The sequence below is a fragment of the Typopeltis vanoorti genome, chromosome 13, assembly GCF_054136105.1.
Source record: "Typopeltis vanoorti isolate ZY-2024b chromosome 13, IOZ_Tvanoo_1.0, whole genome shotgun sequence".
NCBI lineage: Eukaryota > Metazoa > Arthropoda > Arachnida > Uropygi > Thelyphonidae > Typopeltis > Typopeltis vanoorti.
In genome coordinates, this window is record NC_143561.1 from 115857070 (window position 1) to 115880782 (window position 23713).

Below are 23713 nucleotides of genomic sequence, written 5' to 3' on the forward strand. Positions count from 1 at the left end.
CTGTTTCACAAGGAAATTTAAGGAAGCTGCAAATATGCTTAGAATCCCCATGCAATGCAACAAAAACCAGAGCCTAAATCTACACCAAGTTTGGTCAGCATTCATAAAAAATATACCTAAGTCAGACCTCGGAGAGAGTGAACGTGACAACATCCAGCATTGTTGAAACATAACATGCATTAACGTATGTATTGATTCTGCATTCAGATTTTTTAATTTGATGAACAGTTAGACTGCCATAACATCTTGTGTACTATTTTGAGTAATTTCTCATTTCTTGTGTTTAAACTTACCTTTAACCCCTATAGATTAAACTTACCTTTAACCCCTATAGATGTAAGACAAACGACATATGAAACTTGTCAGGTTTGTTTATCTTTATTTATCTTAATAAAAATGTGGTCACAATACCGAAATGTTTCTTTTGAACTGCTAAACCACGGAAACCTACGCCTACAAAAGTACTGATTCTTTTTTGTTTTGGTTTGGCTTGTAGGATTCAAACGGATGTTGTGCAGTCCTTTCGGAGAAACCATTTAATTACTGACATCTTCCCACAAGATATCATAAAATTATTCGGATTCTTAATGCACTCCAGATATTTCTTGTGTCAAAACAAATTCTACAACCAAGTAGAAGGAACTGCCATGGGAAGTCCACTTTCTCCTGCTCTAGCCAACTTTTATTTGGAGCATTTAGAAGACATCCTTTTTTTCATCTATATACCCACAACCTTCATTCTGGGTTAGATATATTATTATTATCATTTGACACCTCCAGGGAGTCCAAAGATGCATTGATGGAAGGCAACTCAATCCACCAACTGACCGCAACTACACCAACGCCACCTACTGCAGACCCCCACCACTACTTCCACAGACAATCACAAACATCCATGCCCACGGCAGGATTCGAACCTGCAGCCCTTTGGCTGGAGTGTGGATACGCTAACCACTTGGCAAGCCAGGCTGGCCGCATGGTTAGACAACATTTTTGCAGTGTGGCTTCACAACAGAGATTCCTTACCTTCCTTTTTAGCCAAAATCAATACTTTACACCCTCATATCAAGTTCACCATGGAAATTGAAAAAGATAACAAATTATCCTTTTTAGACATCTCCTCATCCGCTCACCATCAGGTAATTTAACATCTGTTTACAGAAAACCCACTTTTACTGGACATGACATTCTCAAACAATCAGCTCATCATCCTTCTCAAAAGACAGGAATCATAAAATGTTTAATTCAACGAGCTAAAACTAATTGTTCAACTCCCCATCATTTACAGAAAGAACTTTCTACTATCAAACATTACATGAAATTAAATGGTTTCTCCGAAAGGATTACACAACATCTGTTCGAATCCTACAAGCCAAACCAAAACAACAAAGAATCAATATATTTCGAGTTCCAATCCCATTTATCTCCAGAATTTCAGAACCAATTTCGAGAAATCTGAAGAAATGTGATCTAACAGCTACTTATATTCCTATCAATAAAATATCCACCTATTACCCATTGTCTAAAGATAAACGCTTAACTATGTCTCTTCTTGGTGTATACCAAGTTCCATGTGACTGCCATTTTTCTTACTTTGGACAAATTGGACGCTCTATAGAAAAAAGAACATCAATCTTATATTCTTAACAAAAAATCTGATAAGCCTGGATTGGTTAAACAGAGAATAGAGACAAACCACAACATTCTCTGGTCTAAAACTTGCCTTCTACACAGATGCCGATATAAATTTGAAAGCCTATTCAAAGAGAGTGCTGAGGCCTTACTTCAATGCTCCGACTTGAGCCGAAATGACTGCATATCCTTGTCAAAAATGTGGGAAAGTTTGATCCGAATAACACATTAATTTTTTTTTCTTTAATTAATCGTGATTAACGATGTAACATCAAGTGGCTCGTTCTAATTTTGAATGATGAATTGTTTGTATTCTACCTTGTAAAAGACTGTTTCCTGTCAAGCCACTGATGATAGTTTGTTATTTTCAAACTTGAAATATCCGGCAATATATTAAATATACTTTTCTTGTGCTAACGTGTTGATAATTCTTAATTTCATGTCACAAGTTTCTCTCAAAAGTAGAACTGAATACACTGTACTATATTAAGAAATCCCACAGATAGGCAAACTGCTACTGCTTCTAGAGCAGTATTAAGCTGGAAAGGAGTAAGACTGCCCACTAGGATAGCAAGATCATCTTAAGTTCTGTCCCACCATTGTATGAAAGGACAGAACTTGAGATGATCTTGCTATCCTAGTGGGCAGTCTTACTTGCTCCACCTGCAGAACAGAAAGACTTGTTCTGCAGCAAAATCTTGATAGAATAGATATTCTGGCAAAACCCACAGTTCTACTGTACAAATTCTCCTGTCATGTCATGGCTTCAAAGATTTGTCCAATTACCAAGAAGTTGTCAGGCTTACCTTTTTCAGGTTTATATTTATCAGTTAATTTTGGGAAGTAAAGTATTGAGCAGCCAGTATCCATCTCTTCCTTCAGAAAAATTCAATACATCTGATATGTGAAGATCATTTGGTAAGTTTTATTTACTTTCAGTGGATACTAAAGTATCCATTTTTTCTGTGTGGGGGTGCTATCTTTAAGTTATTATCCTTGCTATAATTTTTCTGACGAGTAAGTTCCATTGAGTGGAACTATTTTTGGAGTTGAGTGAGAATATAGGCTGTGCAACTGATGTGCTCTGCAGAAAAGTACTAACAATCATAAAGTTCGAGTATGTTTAAATTATCAGATGATGGAATAGACATACAAGTTTGAGTTATTGAGGGCATTTTCTTAACTGTCACCTCAGCATAAGAGGACCTCAGGACATGTGTAGCAGTGGCTAACTTCCTTTCTGCATCTGGATATATATATGATATATTTTATTCTCTTTTAATCTTTTTTTTTCATCCTTCTGCTTCTGACATGCACAGGAATAAGTTGGTTGATTTACCTAACAGTTGACACATTTAGCTTTCTTTCCAGAGCAAGATTTGTTAGCATGCGCTTTATTACCACAATGGGCACAGGTGATAGAACCACGACAGTCTGGCCACATTCAATTTCTGACATTTACAGCATCTCAGTAGATTAGGGATGTATGGTCTAAAGAACAGTTGAAATACCTGGCTTTTACAGATTTTGGAGGCTTAGGGATATCAAAAGCAAGGATGATGTGCCTGATCAGAACTAAGTGACCATCCCTATCTATCAGAATGCATCTCATACTTGTCACTCCATGATCTTCAAGCTCTGAACATGTTCTCATCAGCAACATCAAAGGAGATCCCATTCTGATATCACTAATCTACAAGAACAGTGTTTTGAGGTATCACTGTGATTCATATTCCATCCACTAATGTTGCTGATATGATATTTCCAGCAAAGGTTGGTTGATTGGTAGAGCCTCTGCTACTAATGGCTCATGAAAAAAGTTAAGCAAGTTTGAGCGCGTTTAGTAGTCGGAAGGGATTCAGTCGTTCGATGCTGTTGGCACACTCTCCCTTGATGAGTCTTTGGACTCCCTGAAGGTGTCACATAATAATAATATCAACAGAATGTAGTTTCTTAACTGTTTTGGGAGAACCTGCTAGTCCTAAACCCTTTGAATAAAGAAAGGTGACAGTTTCCAGACTTGCTTTTCACCTCTTGGACATATGAGAAACACTGGTACATTTATACTGGTGTCACATTTTGTGTTTCTTACTCCTTTTATCAAATGGTGTATCGACAGTATTAGCACTTGATTGTGACTTTGTTAGGGCCCCTGAAACATTTCAGGATGAAGGGTTCATGATCAAGAGATTTCTTGTTCAGTGACAGAGCTCCCCAGCTCCACACCCATGCATGAACGTCCACTGACCAGCAAGCAATGACTGCACTGAGGGAATGCCAGGGCTACCCTGGATGCTAAACCAGGACCACAGCAAGTCTTGAATATAATAAATTTAGTTTAATCCTTTATCCAAGTGTGAGCAAACAAAGTTTGCAACTGAAAGTATCTTCAGGACTGGGGTAAAGTGGTACAACACCAGGGCACTCCTTGCAAAGGTGGAGCAAGATACCAACACTCCTAATGCATAACATTAGACATATCTGCAAGGAAATGTGTTTTGCATTATGGGGGGATACTGAGTTAGGAGTGTTGGTAGCTTGCTCCACCTTTGCAAGGAGTGCCTTGGTGTTGTACCACCTTACCCCAGTCCTGAAGATACTTTCAGGTGCAAACTTTGTTTGCTCACACTTGGATAAAGGATTAAACTAAATTTATTATATTCTAACCAAGTGAAAAATAAACTTTCAACATCTTTCTCTAAATCCAGAGTAATTTATTAAAAAAGGGTGGCACACCATTTGGTGTGCCACCCTTTTTTAACTCCTATAGGTAGAGATGACCTGCTAATGCTTCTGCCTGGTATCTCCACTTAGGCCTGGCTCCCACTGAAGAAACCTCAGTAAAGGTCGAAACTAGGCTGGGTTGTGGCCCTTCCCTTAATGCATAACATTAGACATATCTGCAAGGAGATGTGTTTTGCATTATGGGAGATACTGAGATAGGAGTGTTGGTAGCTTGCTCCACCTTTGCAAGGAGTGCCCTGGTGTTGTACCATCTTACCCTAGTCCTGGAGATACTTTCAGGTGCAAACTTTGTTTGCTCACACTTGGATAAAGGATTAAACTAAATTTATTATACTCTAACCAAGTGAAAAATAAACTTTCAGCAAGTCTTGAGCCTTGTCCCTGGAGTAGGAGAATTACTGCGACACCATTCACCCTTGCAGAAAAGTCCACTAGCTGACTGATCCAGGCCATCCTGTCTTGCCAAAGTAGTGCAAGACTACTAGGATCCCTTACCCCTTTATGGATGTTCACAGGTTACACCACATGGCAGAAAGGTGTTGGATCCTAGTGATGGTGGTCTGGAGGAAGAAGAGATAGCAAAAAAAGAGTCAGAAGCAGAGTGAAAAATATAGAAAGGAAAGCAAAGAAAAAAAGGAAGAATGAAAAGGGAAGGGGTATATTGAAAATATGTGGGTTGCAGAATTTAGTTAACTGGTGGTAAAGACAGGATATGATGGAAACTTAAATCACTAAAGGCATTCTATATTGATACAAAAAAAATATTTCAATACATCATGAGCAGGGAGAGAACTAGGGCCCACCTGTAAAAGTTGTGTAAGAATGGTTAGTAAAGGTGTATGAATGTTACTTTTATGCTTGGAGAATGGTGAATGACAAGAATGGATTTGCTAGAGGCAGTAATGAAAAATGTGTAAACTCATTCATTGTGAGTGTGAGTTTAAAAAGAGGTATAATAGGTCTTGTGTGAATGGTTATGGATCTCCTGTGATGAGTTGTCAGACTCCGTGGATATGCTATATAATAATGTGATTGGTTGCAATAAAAAAAAAAGAGGAGTGAACAGATCGCATCAATGGCAGAATCATTAAAAATGAAGATAATAGAAAGGACCTCAATATCTTTTAGTATTCAGGAATGAGTAAAAGTAAGCAGAACTCAACAGAAGGAAAGGAAAAGGTGGATGTGATGGAGGGGACAAGAGGTCAGTATTTAAGTTTATGATGTAAACTTAATAACATAGTACTGTTATAGTATCCTGCATATTCTTATAATAGTACATATTAGGAAATGACATCTGTTAACATCAGGTCACCAGTTAATTTATAAAAATATATCCATCACTTTTACATGAAACTATTTGTTCAGAATGTTTTTCTAGCTTACTGAACCTCTAAGTTTCTTCGATGTGAATACCAATGTCTTCACTGTTTCTGTTTCTAAAGTTTTCTAATCCAGTCCACATTACATCTTTTCAGATGTAGCCTTATCTTCCAAGTGTTGTAATGACCTCTCTCTAAGTTGTCTTCCAGCAGATAACATCTTTTTAAACATGTCCAAACTGTCTATCTGTAAGCTCTCATTTATCATGATCTTGATTATATTAAATGTAAACTTGTGCACTTTGGTGTGATGAGATCTCCAGCATCCCCAGTTGGAAACTGATCCAGCTGGGAATATTGCAGTTTTGATTGATTTACTAGCTGAAGCACAAGGGTCATATAGCAAAGATGACTAATAAAATCCAGACGGTAATGCATGAACAAACAGACTTGCAAGCATAAGGAAGTTATTCTGTTAAGGCCTTAATACAACCTCATTTGTAATAAAGATCTGTTTTTTTTTTTAATATATATAATACATTGGAAATGGTACAAAGGCAAGTGTTATAGATGATATCAGGATTGTTGGATGTAGATTATGAGGACAGATTGAGAATGTGTGAACTGCAGACACTAGCAAACAGGAAAAAGAGGGTTGATAATGAAAGGGTTTTCAGTTTATAGACATGGAGTTTCAAAAACATAGATCTACAAACTTCCAAGAGGGTCATGTGCTATAATGGAAGATGGAATTTTCCATCTTCCATTATAGCACATGACCCATTATAAATTCCATTATAGCACATGATCACGTGGTCAAGAAAGCACATAAGATTTTTCTCTTATCGAGCACTCAATGCTAATAATGGCATAATGATGATAATAATATACTAAGTAATGACTGAATATTTAATGAAAATCTTGCAACTCCTAAAGAGTGGAAAGTGCAATGGTGTAATATCTTCTTCTGCTTGGGCCATTGTAAATGTATACGTTATTTTTCTCATATATGTAATAGCTTTATCTTTACTCTCTTCTATCTTTATTCTATTCCTAATTCTTTATAGCTTTACTCTAATGTGCTTTTTGTCTCTTATCCTTTCTCATTTACCCTACTGCGTACTGTGATTATCCACCCTAAAGCCCTGATGGTGCCCCCTGGCGGGCTATATTGGTAGTTCTTGGCCTTTGGGCTGAAGTTCTTCTGATACATGTTTCCCAAATTTGGGGCAGTCTCATGCATCCAAATTTGTTGAGGTATGGCATGTTCCTAAGGGCTGAGGCTGATTCCATGAATAGTCTTTCATATTTGAACTTGCTGTGGTTTATTACTGTGGCTTTCTTCCATCTTATTCTGTGGAGAGTATCCAGAGCGTGGTCTGTAAGCCCAGAGTGGCTGTACTTGTGAAATCGGATGTAATCCTTGTGTTCTGAGATTCTGATATTTGCTGTCCTGCCTGTTTGGCTAAAGTAGGACAGTTTACAGCTGCAAGGGACCTGGTATACACCAGGTAGGTCTAGGGGAAATGGTTGGTCTTTAGTGGAGTGGATAAGGGATGCCAATTTTCTATGTGGTCTGTAACAGACCATTCATGACAGGACATGAATAACAGACTATTCATGGAATCAGCCTCAGCCCTTAGGAACATGCCAAACCTCAACAAATTTGGATGCATCAGACTGCCCCAAATTTGGGAAACATATATCAGAAGAACTTCAGCCCAAAGGCCAAGAACTACCAATATAGCCTGCCAGGGGGCACCATCAGGACTTTAGGAAAACGTTAACTTCCTAGCTTCTGTTCTCATTTGCTGTTATGTAGTACTTGTGTGCACTTTTCTTTGTAATAAGTTCCCAAGAAGATGGCAACGTGACGTTTGCTGAAATATCGGAAAGTACATATAAAAGTTTATTTAATTTATATTTCTAGTGTACGCTGTCAATTCCTTAATTACTAGTTATCTAGCATAAAACTCAATAATACAGCTGGCAGATTTCTCTCTCTTTCTAACACAAATTCCTTCAATAAAACTTTACACAAACAGTTGTGGTCTATTTTATTATTTAACTTTATGCTTCAGCTATCTCAGTTTCCCGCTCACAAGTCCATTTTATTTAGGAACAGTGCAGTTGTAAAAATAAACAATCAGGCAGCACTCCTTTAACAAAAAAATCAAAACACATTTTATTTACATTACTATGAAATATACATGAAAAAAGCAATCTCCCTATTAAACAATAGGGAGATTGCTTTCTCTATCCATCTATAAAAATTCTTTAGCACAAATCAGAACCAAATTAGAGCTTCCTTCAGGAAATTTGGCTTCAGTAGTATCTCATCGGAAAAATAGCGGGCTGTAAGCAGTCACCTGTGATACTCATACAAGTCTGGCAAAATGTTGTTCTCCCACAGCGAAAAGAAAAACTTCCGAGCGAAGCTGCTTCAGGTAATTTACATCGCCTTTTCTCCTCTGCTTTGGCTCACCGAAAATGCCTGGATTTTCTCCTCTGCTTTGGCTCACCGAAAATGCCTGGATGACTGCTGTCTCAAGTAGCTTGAACTCCCGCCTCTAAGAAATTGTAATTGCCACCAACTGTCAACCGGAATCCCTCTCTGGCCTGGAAGCTTTTCTCCGGCAATTGGAACTTCTCCTTTTGGCAACTTGAAGCTCTCTCTCTCTCTCTCTAGACTGGAACTGGTAAGCCCCTCTCTAGCAACTGCTGGAAGCGGAGAGCTCCATCTGCGGCCTCTGAAAACCCTCTCTCTGGCCTAGAAGTTGTCTCTCTCTCTCTCTCTCTCTCTCTAGCGACGTCTCAAACCGGGAAGCTCCCTATGCTTGGCTCTGTCCCTTTTTCTTATGCCTTCTCTGGGACCTTGCACGAAGTTTGTAACCCCCAAAGAACTCGGCATGACTCTTTCATCTTCTTTCAAGTTCAGCCTGCTTCTGTTCTCCTCCGCTTTCTTTTGATTTTCCTGGAGTCTTGGAAAAAAAGGGTAAAGAAATATTAAGGAAACAGCAACAAAACACCTGGGCTACCAGACAAGAGTAAATAAAGATTGGCTTACAATAGAGAGAAATCCAAATCTATCCTCTCAAAAGAAGAAAATAGAATGTTTCCAGCCATTTCTGACTGACTTCAGGGGTGTTTATACACAGAGCTTGTAAGTCTTTCTCATACACAAAAAAAAAAAAAAAAAAATCATAAACAACCTTTCTTATGCCATCATGTAGAGCTATTACATAAAGTTCCGACAGAAAAACATTGCCTTGTTTTTTTAACACTGAAATATTCTTATTAAAGAAGTATATACAGTTAACTTCCAAAGGGTTATTTACAAAAATATCTAGTATAAAATATACAAAGACAAACAAGTTATTTTTACAACATTCTCATGGGACTTGACCTATGTAAAAAATCGATGTAAAGCGCTTTGATATTTTTAAGCTACATCGAATTTTTACAATGGCACTTTCCACTCTTTAGAAACTATAGAATGAGTAGAAATTGGTACAGGCTCCTCTACAGAATAGGGCAGATGAGGGTAATGTTATTTATGAATGCCCACAGTAATTTGTTAAGGGATGGTCCTGTGTTAGTAATCTGGTTGCTTTCCTTTTGTAATAAAGTAACAAGAACAGTGAATGAGGGAAAGACATACTCTCATTTCTGAATTTTGCAACGAAGGCACCTGATAGCATACCACAAGTTGATTTTTAAGTTTGTTTATAGAATTTATTTATTTATTTTTTATATATAGACAAGCCTTATAAACTCAAGGAGCTATACATACAAGCTTGTCCAGAGCAGGCTTTTACAACATGCCCATGGCAGGTTTCAAACCCTCAACTTGTTGGTTAAAGAGTTGGTATGCAACCAGGCTGGCAATTTATACATCAGATTAGCAGACTGGATTGTAAATTGGCTTTCTGTTAGATATCATAATTGAGGAGAGCAGTACTGAGAAAGAATGAAGGTCACAGAGAGGCTCCACAGTGTTCAGTACTGGGTCTGTTAGTTTTCAATGATACTGTCAGTGGATTACAGTTGTATTCATTCATCTGCAGATGATGTGAAGCATGGAAGGGTCATAGCATTGATGATACACAAGAATTTAAACAAGCTGGAAAGGTGGGCAAATGAATGAGGGAAGAGGGAGAATCAGTTTAATGCGCTAAACGTAAGATCTTGAAATTTGGAATCTACAGATGGGAGGTTGCATACTCTCTTGGTGGAGCTGCATTGGAAGTAGTGAAAGAAGCAAAAGAACTCAACGTAATGACAGACAGAAGGTTGGGATGTGATGAAGTAACTGTGGAGAGGTTACAGAGTTGAATAACAATAATGATATCAGGACTGCAGAATACTGGTTTTGAGAATAGGTATGTAATCTGCAGAGTTTGGTGGATAGCAGATAAAGGGGCAATGTAACTGAAATTTTAAGTGAGAAGTGTTTATTGAATTTACAGTGAATTTATTTTTCACATGACAGTAAAGAGGGAAGAAGAACAACAGACCATTCCTGAAAGTTGCAAAAGGAAATAGTGAGAGAATAAGATAAGTTTTTTCTTTTTGCATGGAAAATGATAGGAGTATGAAATGTGTTGCATGAATTGAGTAACGAGCATGCAGACAATGACTTCAGTGACTTGCTTCCTTGGAAGCCAGAAATAATAATACTAATGTACATAAAAGTCATCTCAAACCAATCTGCTTTTATTCTTAACATTCTTATTTTGTCACTGAAGGCTTCAATTAGAGATGTTCATAGTTCTTTTCCTGATGTGAAACCTGTTTCCCTGAATAATTTACAGCCTAAAAACTGGAAAAGTTGTGCTTGACAACTGAGTGTAAAAACTGCTGTTATTACAGAAAACAGGCTTGTAAATTGCAGGTTCTAATTTTTTGTCTCTGTGCTAACTCTTTATGTTCAATTTCTTACTACACTCTAATATTTAATTTAGGCATGATCACTGGATATAATCAGTTAAAATTTGCGAACAAAAAATGCATTAAATCACTGTAATACCTCATAAAAGCATTCAGGAGTTCAGTGATATTTTACCAGATCCAAATTTCATGCACCAAAAAAAATCTGTGTGAGATCTATGAAATTATCCCTCATAAAGGAAGACAGATATTGAAAATTTGTAGACTGCAGATAATAGCAAAAAGAGAAAGAGAGGTGACATGATTGAGGCATAAAAACTTCTGTAGGGTCATACAGGATACCAGTAGATGGAATTTTTCATTTTATGGAAGGTGGAGAGGAAATCCATGGAAGTTGAGAATGAATAGTCAAGAAGGAGTGAGAGCTAGATTTTTCTCTCATAAAGTGGTGCATGATTGGACTGCCATTAGAGACGTTGAGTGGAGGTGGCGTGAATGAATTCAAGAAAAAATATGATTGCAGTGATATGTGACATCGATGGGTCTCTTGGAGGTCTCATAATAAAAAATGAAGTTTTTACTCTCATCAATGTAGTGTGAACTTGGACCTTTTCAACAAGTGGGTAATACATGTCTGGGTTATTATCTTTGTAATTTAGTAGCAAAATTTAAAAAGCTTACAATTATTAAATCTAATACATCAAATAAAAAACTTTAAAATAAGTATATAATATATATTTATATATACCTTTACTTAAAGAGAAATTCTGTAGTAATCATTGCTGAAATCAGAAGTATGTTGACAGAATGGAAGTATAATTAATTCAAAACTTTAGGTGGTTTTTCATTTTTAGTTTATAGACATGGAGTTCGAAAAAGTTTATAGTGAGGAAAATTAAGAAAAAATTGAAGGTCAAAAATATAAACTGGATACAATGTATAAACGTAGATTGGAAAGTTCTGTTGGGGTGTCATTTGAACATGATCATCAGGAAGTGTAGTTTTGGACCATAGCTGTTATCTGTTCTGATTGTAAGAAACTCTGAGCAAATATATCTAATTTCAACATTTTTAAAGTTAATATGTTCAGTGGCTGGAATATGTCTATTATTGTATGATGCTGATATTAGAGTAGCTCAGTTTATGTTGCTATCATTTGCATTTTCTTAGTGATTTTAGAAAAGTGTATCCAAAATAAAAAATGATGGTACGACATGACAAAATTTCATACCGGCTGGGGCATCGCCCGGTTAAACAAGGCCCCCATTGTTTTCGCCAGGGAACCAGGGCGAACAGCGAAAAGTCAGCTACTGGAACAAATCTGAAAACAAACCCCAACTCAACATCACCAGAGTTAAATATCAGTACTATCAACATAAGAAGCCTGAATGGCAAAGAAATGGAGCTAGCTGAGGAATTAGATAAGTACCAGATCGACATAATAGGGGTGACTGAAACAAAAACACAAAAAACTGGTGAGATCTTTTTGAGCAACAAATACAAAATGTTATACTGAGGCAATGACAATCAAGGAAAAGAAGGAGTAGTCATAGTATTCAACACAAATATGAAGCTAATCTTCTTGAATGGCAGTCAGTCTCAAGTAGAGTAATGTGGGCAAACATGAGAATGGGGAACTGGACAATGAGACTTATTTGTGCCTATGGTCCCACAGAAGATTCTACTAAGGTAGAAGGGGAGGAATTTTTTGAGGCTTTAGAAAAAGCAACTGACACAATGAAAAACGAAAAGTTGGTCCTTGTTGGGGGATCTAAATAGCAGAGTAGGAAATGATTGCGAGATATACAAAAATATTTTGGGAAAATTTGGAGAAAAGAGCAAAGTTAATAATAATGGCAAATATCTGTTGGATTTCTGCTCAGGACATGGACTGGTTATTATTAACACCGTGTTCCAACATAAAAATATGCACAAATTCACATGGAGAGAAGAGGCAAGGAATAAGAAAAGTCTCATTGACTATGTTATTGTTAATAGTGATGTTTTCTCCCTGGTGCAGGACACCAGAGTGTACAGAGGATTTGAAATTGGAAGTGATCACTATTTAGTCTTGAGCAGGATAAAAGAATTTCATATTGAAAAGAATAACATGTAAGAAAGTTTTAAAGCGAATAAAAGTTGAGCAGCTCTCAGATGTGAACTGTAGACTAAAATACACAAAGAATATTGAAGAAAAAATGAAAGACTTTGAGAACAGGAATCAAACGTTGGAGATTCAGTGGCAAACTCTGAAGAAAACATTGATTGATTCTGCCAGAGAGGCATGTGGTGAGGTTGTCTGCAAGGATAAAAAAAAATCAGAACTCCCTGGTGGACACAGGAAGTTAAAGAGGCAGTGAAGGAAAAGAAGAAAGCATATCAAACGATCCTGTCAAATAAGTCTGCTTGTGCTCTTAGAGAATACAGAGACAAATGCAACAATGCTAAACACCATGTAAAACTAGCTAAACAAAAGTCATGGGAGGACTTTGGCAAGAATATAGAAAATAAATATCAATAAGGTGGCAAAATATTCTGGAGGTTGTTGAAGAAGCTTAGGAATGGAGGAAAGAGTGTTGTAAAAGGAGTTAGAGATGATAAAGGTGACATGAAAACAGGAGAAAAAGATATCCTTGAAGTATGGAGTAATTACTTTGAAAAACTGCTAAATGAAACAAGCAGTGATGACAGCACAGTGGTAAAAAACACTGACCAGGCATGCAGTCAGGAATACATATCCATACTTGAAGTAGAAAAAGCCATCGAAGGCTTGTAATGTGGAAAGGCAGCAGATGATATTCGACCAGAAATGCTGAAGTATGGTGGTATAACAGTCTTACAGTGGCTGCACTGCATAGTTCAGAAAGCCTGGACAGAGGGACGAATTCCTGATGATTGGAGTAGAGCTTTGATAGTACCCATATATAAAAAGGGAAATAAAACTGAATGTGAGAATTACAGAGGTATTTCCATACTGAGTGTTACTGGCAAAATCTATGCAAGTATACTTGAGAAACGGTTGAGAAGAATTGTGGAAGAAAAGCTTGGTGAAGAACAAGCTGGATTCATGCCAAATAGAGGCTGTCAGGATCAGATCTTCACTTTACGACAAATAGTCGAGAAAGCATGGGAATATAACAGAGATCTGTATTTAAGTTTTGTTGATTTGGAAAAGGCATATGAACAAGGTGCCAAAAGAGAAGCTATTCAATACGTTACAGTTATATGGTGTTAATGGGGCACTATATCAAGCAATACTTAGTCTGTATTTGAGTTGTAAGTCAGAATTGAAGGAAGTACAGGAAGATGGTTTAATGTTAAATCTGGTGTGAGACAAGGATGTATATTATCCCCTCTGTTATTCATTATCTATATGGATCACATTATGAAGGAAAGTGGTATTAAACATGATATCAAAATTGGAGATGTTAATGCTTTATGCAGATGATGTTATACTTCTAAATAAATCCGCTACAAGTCTGCAAGATTCTCTGACTAAATTGAATAACTGTTGTAATAGATATGGTATGAAGGTCAGCGATAAAAAGACAAAGACAATGAGAATAGACAGAATCATTGAAAATGTCAACTGTGTTGAACAAGTTTCAATGATTCTGCCTGTGGAACAAGTGAAACATTTCAGCTACTTAGGCACGATTCTTACTGAGGATAGTAAATTAAATATAGAAATAGACAGCAGAATCAGCAAAGCTGGTATGGTAGGAAGTCAATTGAATAAATTGACATGGAATAAGAGAGAAATTAGGCGGAACACTAAATTAGCTGTATACAAGACATTGTTCAAACCAGTTTTAACTTATGATCTGAGAGCTGGGTCAGAAGTAAAACACTTCACCAAAGACTAGAGACCGCAGATATGAGAGTCCTGAGAAAGATTATAGGCGTGAACAGATGGCATCAATGGCAATATCATATTAAAATCAAGGATATTAGGAAAGAACTTGACATTGTCAACATCCAGGAATGCGTTAGCAGAGCTAATCTCAGGTGGAATGGTCACTTAAACAGAATGGGCGAAGAAAGATTAGCAAAACAAGTGTTCTCTGCCAGGTTGGCAGCAAAACAACCCAGAGGAAGACCAAGATATAGGTGGATTGATTTGGTACAAAGTGCCTTAGACGATAGAAATATAAGATCTGATAATTATGGAGTCTCGACAAGTAACAGACTGATTTGGAGGAAAATTGTAGATAGGAAGTTAGTAATGATGTAATTTTTTTCATGTAGTGCTATCATATTCCTATACACCTGAGGGTACATGGCAGGAATTTGATGATGATGAACAATTATTTGGAAAAAGAGACCTCCCTGTCTCCATCATACAAAAAGTGACAATAAAAAGTAAAGCATATATCTTGTATTCAGTTTTATTCATATTTCATTTAAGCAATACCTAATATTAAAGGAATGCTAATATGAATTACAAAATAAGCAACGATCTACTCTTTCTTAATTTGGTGTTGTAATCTAACAAGCTCTTTCTTATGTATGCTTCTTTGTTCATCTGTAACTTCAAATATAGGACCATGGCCAGGAATTATGTAATCTGCAATTTCCAGTACATGTTGCCTGTTAAGCATCTGAAGTGTAGGATTTTCACTGCCAGCATTTTCTTTCCATATTGAAGGGTTCTCAATATCATCTTCTCTTTCAAACAGGTCACCTAAGAATTCATATTAATTTACATTCTAAAATTGGCATTCTATTCAAATTTACATAATAAAGAAGACAAATCAACATAGTTTTAATTAAGTGAACCATTATACAAAAAAAATAATGAAAATAAAAAATAAATAAAATTATTCTTGTAGATGAGCTTATACATTGGTTAGACATACTTCTAATTTTTCAGGAAATGATAACGTAAACTATATTAATTATAAAAACTTTAATAACTATGTACATTTCAACAATGTTACATTGCCACTTTCAGGGATCAGAGAACAATGATATGTGCATGTAGGCACATAGCAAATGAGCTGAAGACAACTGAAGTTGGTCCTAGAGTCCTAAAGGTGCCCGTTAGCCAGCTAAATTGGGTTGTCAGGCTGATGATCGTAGAATGTAAGCTTCCCAAATTTGGGGCAGTCTCATGAAACCAAATTTGTTGAGGTTTGGAAAGATTATCAGAGCTGAGGCTGATTGAAGGAATAATCTTTCATACTTGTACTTGCTGCAGTGTAATAAAGGCCTTCTTTCAGCATATTCTGTGGTAGGTGTCCAATGCATGGTCAGCAAGTCCTGAGTGGCTGTGTTGGTGGAACCAGATGTATTCCTTGTGTTCAGTTTTAATCGATACTGGTTGTCCTGCCTGTTTGGCAATAATAGGATAGTTTGCAACTGCAAGGGACCTGGTATACTCCAGGCAGGTCTAGGGGAAGTGGCTGGTCTTTGGTGGAGCAGATAAGAGATGCCAATTTCTTATGTGGTTTGTAACTAGTTGTCAGGTCATATTTTCTTAGGATTTTTGTTAGTTTTTCAGATGTAAACTTAAACAAATTTGGGTGCATGAGACTGCCCCAAATATGTGAAGCTTACATTCTAAGATCATTAGTCCAATAACCCAATTTAGCCCGCTAATTAAGTGCCCAGACTTATGGATGTAAAGGCCCCTTTGAAAAATTAAAATATTTCATGGCCCCCATCAGAAAAAAAAAATTCGTAATACAGACATATTATTATTATATTTATTGTATTTATATTCAATACAACATACACAGCGAATATTGCAAAAATCAAATGCTAATATTACATTTTTAGCATCTTACATACAGGTTATCTTATATTTTTATATAGATATATTGTTATTGTACATTTGCAGTACAAGCATATGAAATGTAAAACAATTAGTAATAAACAAAGTAAGAATTAAAAACATAAAAGAAGTTTAATAACAATTTAATGTGATGGATGTGTTTCAATACTACTACACAAAAAGTCAATATCAGGTGAAATATTTGAAACTGCAATTCTTAGATTTCTTTCCAGTCCTTCCTTCCATTAATAAGCAGGACCTGTGTTTATTTTTAATTACCAATAATGATGAAAAGAAATAATAAAAATTAAATACATTTCTTTTAAGATAAATATCTACTTAATCTTAAAGCATTTAAAATTTGTTTTCATTATTTCACGGCCCCCCTCAACAAAAGTGCCTACATGCACATATCATTGTTTGTGATCCCTGAAGATAGCAATGTAACACTACCAAAATATAGGTAGTTATCAATTAAAGTTTTTATAATTAATAATATAGTTTATGTTGTCGTTTCCTAAAAATTTAGAAATATATATATAGTGTGTATATTATATCAGTGGCGCTGTGTGCCCGTATTTGTTGGGTGTGCTGTCGTGGCTTATGCAACCCACGCTACAATATTCACATCAATTTGACTGAATGATTGCATTTTTATGGATGCATGATAGTTTTAACAGTGTATAGAACATCGTTGCTCATCTTAATTGGTCTAATGCAATTAATTGTAAGATAACTTTGAATATTTTAATTTATCAATTAATTGTAACCAAATCTGCACAGAATGGGGAACAATGGAATATTGAAAGACCCACACACACACTTTTGGTCTTAGAAGGAATCTTCATTTTATAAAGAACTTCTTATTCAACCAAATCTTCCAAGTCCAAATGGGAAATGCTCTCTCGATCATATACCCAAAAGGAGGGAGACCCAAAATGTTCAATTTTATGTGTCTGTTATGCAGAGGTAGGAATGCTAACGCTATGGTTGGGTCAGTGTCAGAAAGGTACTAGGAATATGATATTTTATTGAAAATATCATATTCAGGACAAGATGTCCAAAGGTACCAAGCCTCCTGAAAAACTTACAGCAACTATGATGAATACAAAACTTAAACAGCTCCATTGTCACCTGGAACAACAAGGATCGAGTTGCTTGTTTGGGTGGAGGGCAAGCTTAGAAAAATAAGTTATAGTCCCCTAAACAACACTCTCTCAAGATATGTTCCTTAAACATAGAAGGACTATCTAAATCCAAAGCTGAAGTCATCGGCAAAATAGCCAAAGACAAGGCAATCGACGTCTTGGCTCTCCAGGAAACCCGTGTGCCTGACACAGCCCTCAATAGACTAAAGATCCCAGGCCTAATTCTCGTGTCTTATAACTGCCATCCCAAGCATGGCCTGGCAACCTACATCTGGCCTGGCCTCAGGGACATAACCTGATGTGTACCTGATGCAGAATACTTCATAGGTATTAAAGTTGAAAATACCACCATCTACTATGTCTACAAACCACCATCGCAATCCTGGCCTGAGCAGATAGACTGGCCACCACCTCGCCCTGTGTTGGTGACTTCAACTCTCATCACACCATGTGGGGCTATTCCTCTAACAACTGGGATGGTAATAATCGAGTTAACTGGATGGATACATATAACCTGTATTTAATTTACAGGTTATATGTATCCATCACCATCATATGTATTTAATTCACCTACACCCCAGATCTGTGCATCAACTCTAAAGACTGAAGACCACCCTCTTCCAACAACCAGAACCATCCTGAACAGATTCCCTAATAGTCAGCATTGTCCTACACTAATAGACACAGGCACATCAATCCCAGTCATCAGCGGAACACCAATTGCTAGGTGGAATCTTCGCAGGTCCAACTGGAATGCATTTCAGAAACAAATCGAGCAAACCATTAGAGCAATTCCACCTGCCCCTAATTGCTATCCAAGATTTGTTAAACTAATCAAAACTGCAGCCAAACCCTCTATTCCTAGAGGCTACAGAAAACAATACATCCCATGCTGGAGTAGAGAAACTGCGGAACTTTTAGCCAAATATGAAGAGACTGAAGACCCAACTGTTGCTAAGGAACTCATAGCAACGCTGGATAATAAAAACAGAAAGGAAAGATGGATCTCAACCATCCATGAACTCAATTTCACCACATCTAGCTGGAAAAGCTGGTCACTTCTGAGAAAATTAGGTGGGGCAGAACCAACAATAGCGATAACTCCTGATCAAATGGCTAATCATTTATTGAAAACCTCCAAGATACGTCCCAGCTCTATCAGGAAAATTACTGTGCAATCTTCCATCAGACAAATCCTGAAGATGGGCCCCCGATATTCCTGAACTTGTACACCCAGTATCTCAGGAAGAGGTACAGGTAGCCTTAATACTCACCAAGAATGGCAAGGCCACAGGAGTTGATGGTGTCCACCCCAAGTTTCTAAAACATCTCAGTCAAACATGGCTGGCTGCCTTTTTTCTCAAAAATTATAATGACTGGAAAACTACAAAATCTGTGGTGGGAAGCCAAAATAAATGATGGCAAATATGACCTATCTCCTTGCTTTGCTCCACCTTTAAGCTCATTGAAAGAATTCTCCTTAAAAGAATTTCACCATTCATCGAAAGAGCACTCCCGATTGAACAAACTGGCTTCAGGCTGGAAAGAAGTTGCTGTGACCAGATCCTGGCCCTGACAACACAGATTGAAGCAGGCTTCCAGAAGAAACTTAAATCCAGAGCCACTTTCATTGAACTAACATCAGCTTATGACATAGTCTGGATCAGGGGCATCCTCCTAAAGCTAGGAAATATAAGGTGCAAAAAAAACCTTCCAGCTTTTTGAATCCAATCTCTCCAACAGAAAGATCCGGGACCATATTGGCAGAAAAAAAAGCAGGCCAAGATTCCTTTATAACGGTCTCCCACAGAGCTCTGTGTTATCCCCTTTACTCTTTAACATGTATATGTATGACTTACCACATACCAGCTGAAGCAAGTGTATGTATGCTGAAGACCTAGCGATCCTACATCAATCTACCTCCTTTGTCAACCTTGAACACAGACCTGGAAGAGTACTCCAAGCAGTGATACTTGAAGCCAAATCCAACAAAAACTGTCCACAGTATTTCACCTGCATGATGCTGAGGCGAATCGACACTTCAACCTTTCTTTCTGTGGAAAAATGGTAGAACATCTCACCCGAAATACCTTGGAGTGAACCTGGACAGAAGCCTAACCTAAAAAAGGCACATCACCAACCTGTCCAACAAATTAAAACAAGAAACAATATCATTTTAAGGCTTGCAACAAATTAAAACAAGAAACAATATCATTTCATGGCTTGCTGAAACAACCTGGGGTTGTGGTGCAGAAGTCCTAAGGTCGTCTACACTAGTCCTCGCATTCTCTGCAGCAGAATATTGTGCCCCTGTCTGGGAAAGAAGTGCACACACTAACATTATAGACACCCAGCTAAACTCTACCATGCGCACAATTAGTGGGGCAGTGAGAAGCACTCCTGGCTGCCTGTCCTATCTAACATTGCTCCACCAAACATACGGAGAAGACAAGACTCAATTAAAGAATTTAATAAAGCAATGAGCAACTCACTCCTGCCCCTGCATCAGACTCCCATAAATACACCTAGTCTTAGCCTAAAATCTAGAAAGCCTTTCTGGTCCATGGATGAACTCTCTTCAGCTGCCATGCCATGAAAACCTGACATGTGGAGAGAATACTGGTCCAACAATCTCCCAACAAACGGCTCTGCAGCCTGGTTTTGCTCTTCCTAGGAAGATTTGGTCATCAATCAACAGGATCAGAACTGACCAGGGCATATGTGGTTACCTACTATATAAATGGAGGCTGTTAGAACACCCTTATTGTGATTGTTCTCCCGTGGCTCAGACAATTACTCATATTGTGAACGACTGCCCAAGCCTCTAAATTTCACGGTGGTGGTCTATCCACAAGGTAACGGATGAAGCATCGGATTGGCTTTCCAGACTGAACATTGACCTGTAGCTTGAATTTCAGTACTTCATTTCTGTCTCGTCAGAAAGCCATGCTATTGTTCCTTTTATGTTGAATAAAGTTCTAAGAGACTCATCATTTATCTTTTCTGAGAGTTCTTCTTGTATACATCACTAGTATAGCAGTCAAGTCAGCTTTTTTTCTAGAAAAGTCAGGGTTGCAACATCGCCAATTTATCGCCGACAATGGTGAGTTTTTTGAGTATATCGGCGATGAGGTGACGAATGCAACATCATTTTCTAATTCCCCCCCCCCCCCCCCTATTGTAGGGCATATGCCCCACATTGGGAAACTGTTCTACTGGGAATAGAAATGGAAGTGAGCGGTGTTTTTTGCAAGGATGGAAAGGACAAGAAGGAAGAGCGAATGCTGCTGATGAAAGCAGCAGAATTACATCCACATAAAGTAGATATGAAAGACGGAAATAGTGGCAGTGTGGTGTGAGGTGGTATTATTTGACAGGAAGAGATATTTTGTTCAATGTTGCTATAGGCCAGTGAATGTGGACAATGGTTGAAGAAATGTATAAGCAACTTAGATTAGTGCACAAGGGAAAGGTGATTATTGTGGGAGATTTTAATTTTATGCTGGTATAGATTGGAATGAAGAGATAGCATTTGGAATAAGGAAACTGAATTTCTCAAATTCTTGAAAGACAACTATCTCAGCCAGTATGCAAAGGAGGGCAAGTGAGGATCGAGAGTTTTAGATCTGATCATTTCATCAGAGGATGTAACTGTGAGTGGGGTTTCACACTTTCCTCCAGTTGGTGAGAGTGATCACGAAGTAATCACATGTGTTGTGGCTAGATATATGAAGACTTCTGTGAGCAAATGATAAAAGGCTGGTGATTAGACAAGCTCAGGAGACAGCTTGGAGCTATAGCATGGAATGAGGAGTTAAGTGGTAAGGAAATAAATGTTGCTTGGGAACTGACAAAGAAATATATCACAATATCAATGTGTGAATGTATTCTGAAGGTCAAAAGGCTGAATAAGGTAAGTGTAAAATGGATGAATGAGGGGATTAAGCATGAAATCTGGAAGAAGCCACTTTGGAGGCAGCACAAGATGAATAATGATGACAATCAGTTGCATGAAGTGTATAAAGAGCAGGCCAGCAGAGTGACTCAGTTGATAAATACAACAAAAGTGCAGCACGAGCAGAAATTAGCAAATCAGGCCAAAAAAAACTCTTGTGAGTTTTTTGATACTTGGCGAGTAGAAAGAATAATGATTATGGTAAGATGATGTTAATGGATGATAATGGGAGACTGGTAACTGCTGCAGAGGACATAGTTGAGGTATTCAGTGAGCAGTTCACAAGGTGTTTAATACTCAGTGTGAAATCAGAAGCTCAAGAGAATGATGAAATGAGAGAAAGCTTAATGGTGAGCAAACAAGAAATGTGGAGTTAAATAAACTAGATGTCAATAATTCAATGGGAATAGATGACATATGACCATGTGTTTTAAGGGATGTTTCAAGGAGTAGCATCAGCCTTGGCTTATCTGTGTAATAAGTCTTGCAACAGCACAAGTCCCAAACAAGTAGAAGAAAGGCAAAGTTTTTCCACTTGACAAAGGTGGTGATAAGACTAAGGCAACAAATTACAGGCCAATCCATATATCTAGATTTTTAGTTAAGGTATTAGAGAAGTTGGTGAGAAATAGGATACAAAAGTGAGTTGATAATAGTGGTATTCTTTGTACTTGTCAGTATGGATTTGCTAAAGGGAGGTTGTGTTTTACATACTTACCTGTGTACTATAACAAGGTGACAAATGTATTAGACAAGGGAGAGGCTTTAACTCTCCCTTGTCACAGTTGTGATATACTACTGTGACGATGCAGATGATGCACAACTGGAGAGAGTGATGAGGAATCAAGCAGATATTAGGTTTAGAGTAAAACACTCGAATAGATTGTATGAGTGGGCAACAGTGTGGAACTGTTAACTCAATGCTGCAAAGTGTAAGGTTCTGAAATTTGGTAGGCAACAATGGAATACTAAATTTCAGATATCACATTGCACAAGTTGTGAAGACATCACATCAGATTATGGCAATGATGTGGAAGACCTTGTAGAAATCAAAAGGTTCTGGTTCCGTTGTATAAGGGATTGATCAAGCCTTATATGAATTATTGTGTGCAGATTTCGTCCCTCTGGTTCTCGTGGTGATGAGAATATACTGGAGAGGGTCCAGAGGACTAAGGTCGTAAGTGGTCTTTGGGATGTGGGGATAGATTGAGAGAATGCAATTTGCAAAGCCCTGTGAATAGGAGGAAGAGAGGAGATATGATTGAGCCATTTAAGTTGGCAAAGGGTTGTTACCCAGTTGATGTGGAAGAAATTTTTCATATAATGGGAGAAGGGGGAAGAACGGGGGGGGGCATACCTGGAAGCTGTATAAGGAGAACGTCAGCATGGGCATAAGGAATAGATTCTTTGCATGATGGAGAGTGGTGGGTGAGTGGAATGTATTGTGTGACATTCTGGTGAATACAGATGCATTGAATGAGCTTAAAGCACAGTTTGATGGGCTTTGTGTGTAACACTGTTTGCCTTTCATGATGAGTTTTTGACTATGGAGGTCTGATGTTAATAATAATCCTTAATACCAGCCACATAGGCATGCCGCTCTCTTGTGTACTGAACTGTTCATAATTTTTTTTTCTGAAGATGCCTGCTCAAAACAACTAGCATACTGTAAAAGTACCCTTTCCTTAGCCTTACTACTGGTGTTTTTATATAATCTAGTTGTTAGCTATGAGGGAGGATGTTCTGGAGGACAGGGATAAGTGGAATAAAAGTAAAGCAGGTTTGGAGTGTTTATTCTGGGAATGAAAAGGGATAATGAGCAGCCACTGCCTCATGTTTTAACACATCCAACTGAAAGCATATGGATAATTGCCAATTCAGTGGAGCAGCATATGGTGTGGTTCTCCTGTAATGAATCTTCAGACTCAGAAGTCATGATGATATAATAATATCAGATATAATAATAATCCCATGTCATGATGATAATTTTAAAGCTATGATTCAAGAAGCCTCCGTAACTGTCAGTACAGACGAAACCCATTGGTCAGAAAGACCTGGGTTCGATTCCCATCAGTGATGTGAGGAACCTTTATCTGGTCTCTTTAAACAAAAGGTGAATTAGCCGGTCTCATACGGGGGTAGGGGTTTTTTCTGCCTGGAAACTCAGCTTTTTTTTTGTCCCCCAGAACAGGCAAACTAGCCCCATGAACACATGCATCTATAGACACAGGACACACCAGGAGGC

General features: G+C 37.7%; 1 protein-coding gene across 2 annotated transcripts in view; it reads right to left on the reverse strand.

Moving 5' to 3' along the window:
• Positions 1–7954: 7954 nt before the first annotated feature.
• The window catches only part of LOC150100486 (metallo-beta-lactamase domain-containing protein 1), a 64186-nt gene continuing 48427 nt past the window's right edge, over positions 7955–23713 (reverse strand). Inside the window, exons 5-6 of one of the 2 annotated variants that reach the window (XM_090402687.1) lie at positions 15054–15273; positions 7955–8680 (exon numbers count right to left, since the gene is read on the reverse strand). In XM_090402687.1, coding sequence (XP_090258813.1) covers positions 8503–8680; positions 15054–15273 — 398 coding nt within the window. In that variant the 3' untranslated portion in view covers positions 7955–8502. Of the gene's footprint in view, positions 8681–15034; positions 15274–23713 lie in introns of both variants that reach the window. The other variant, XM_090402688.1, reaches the window with a different exon arrangement.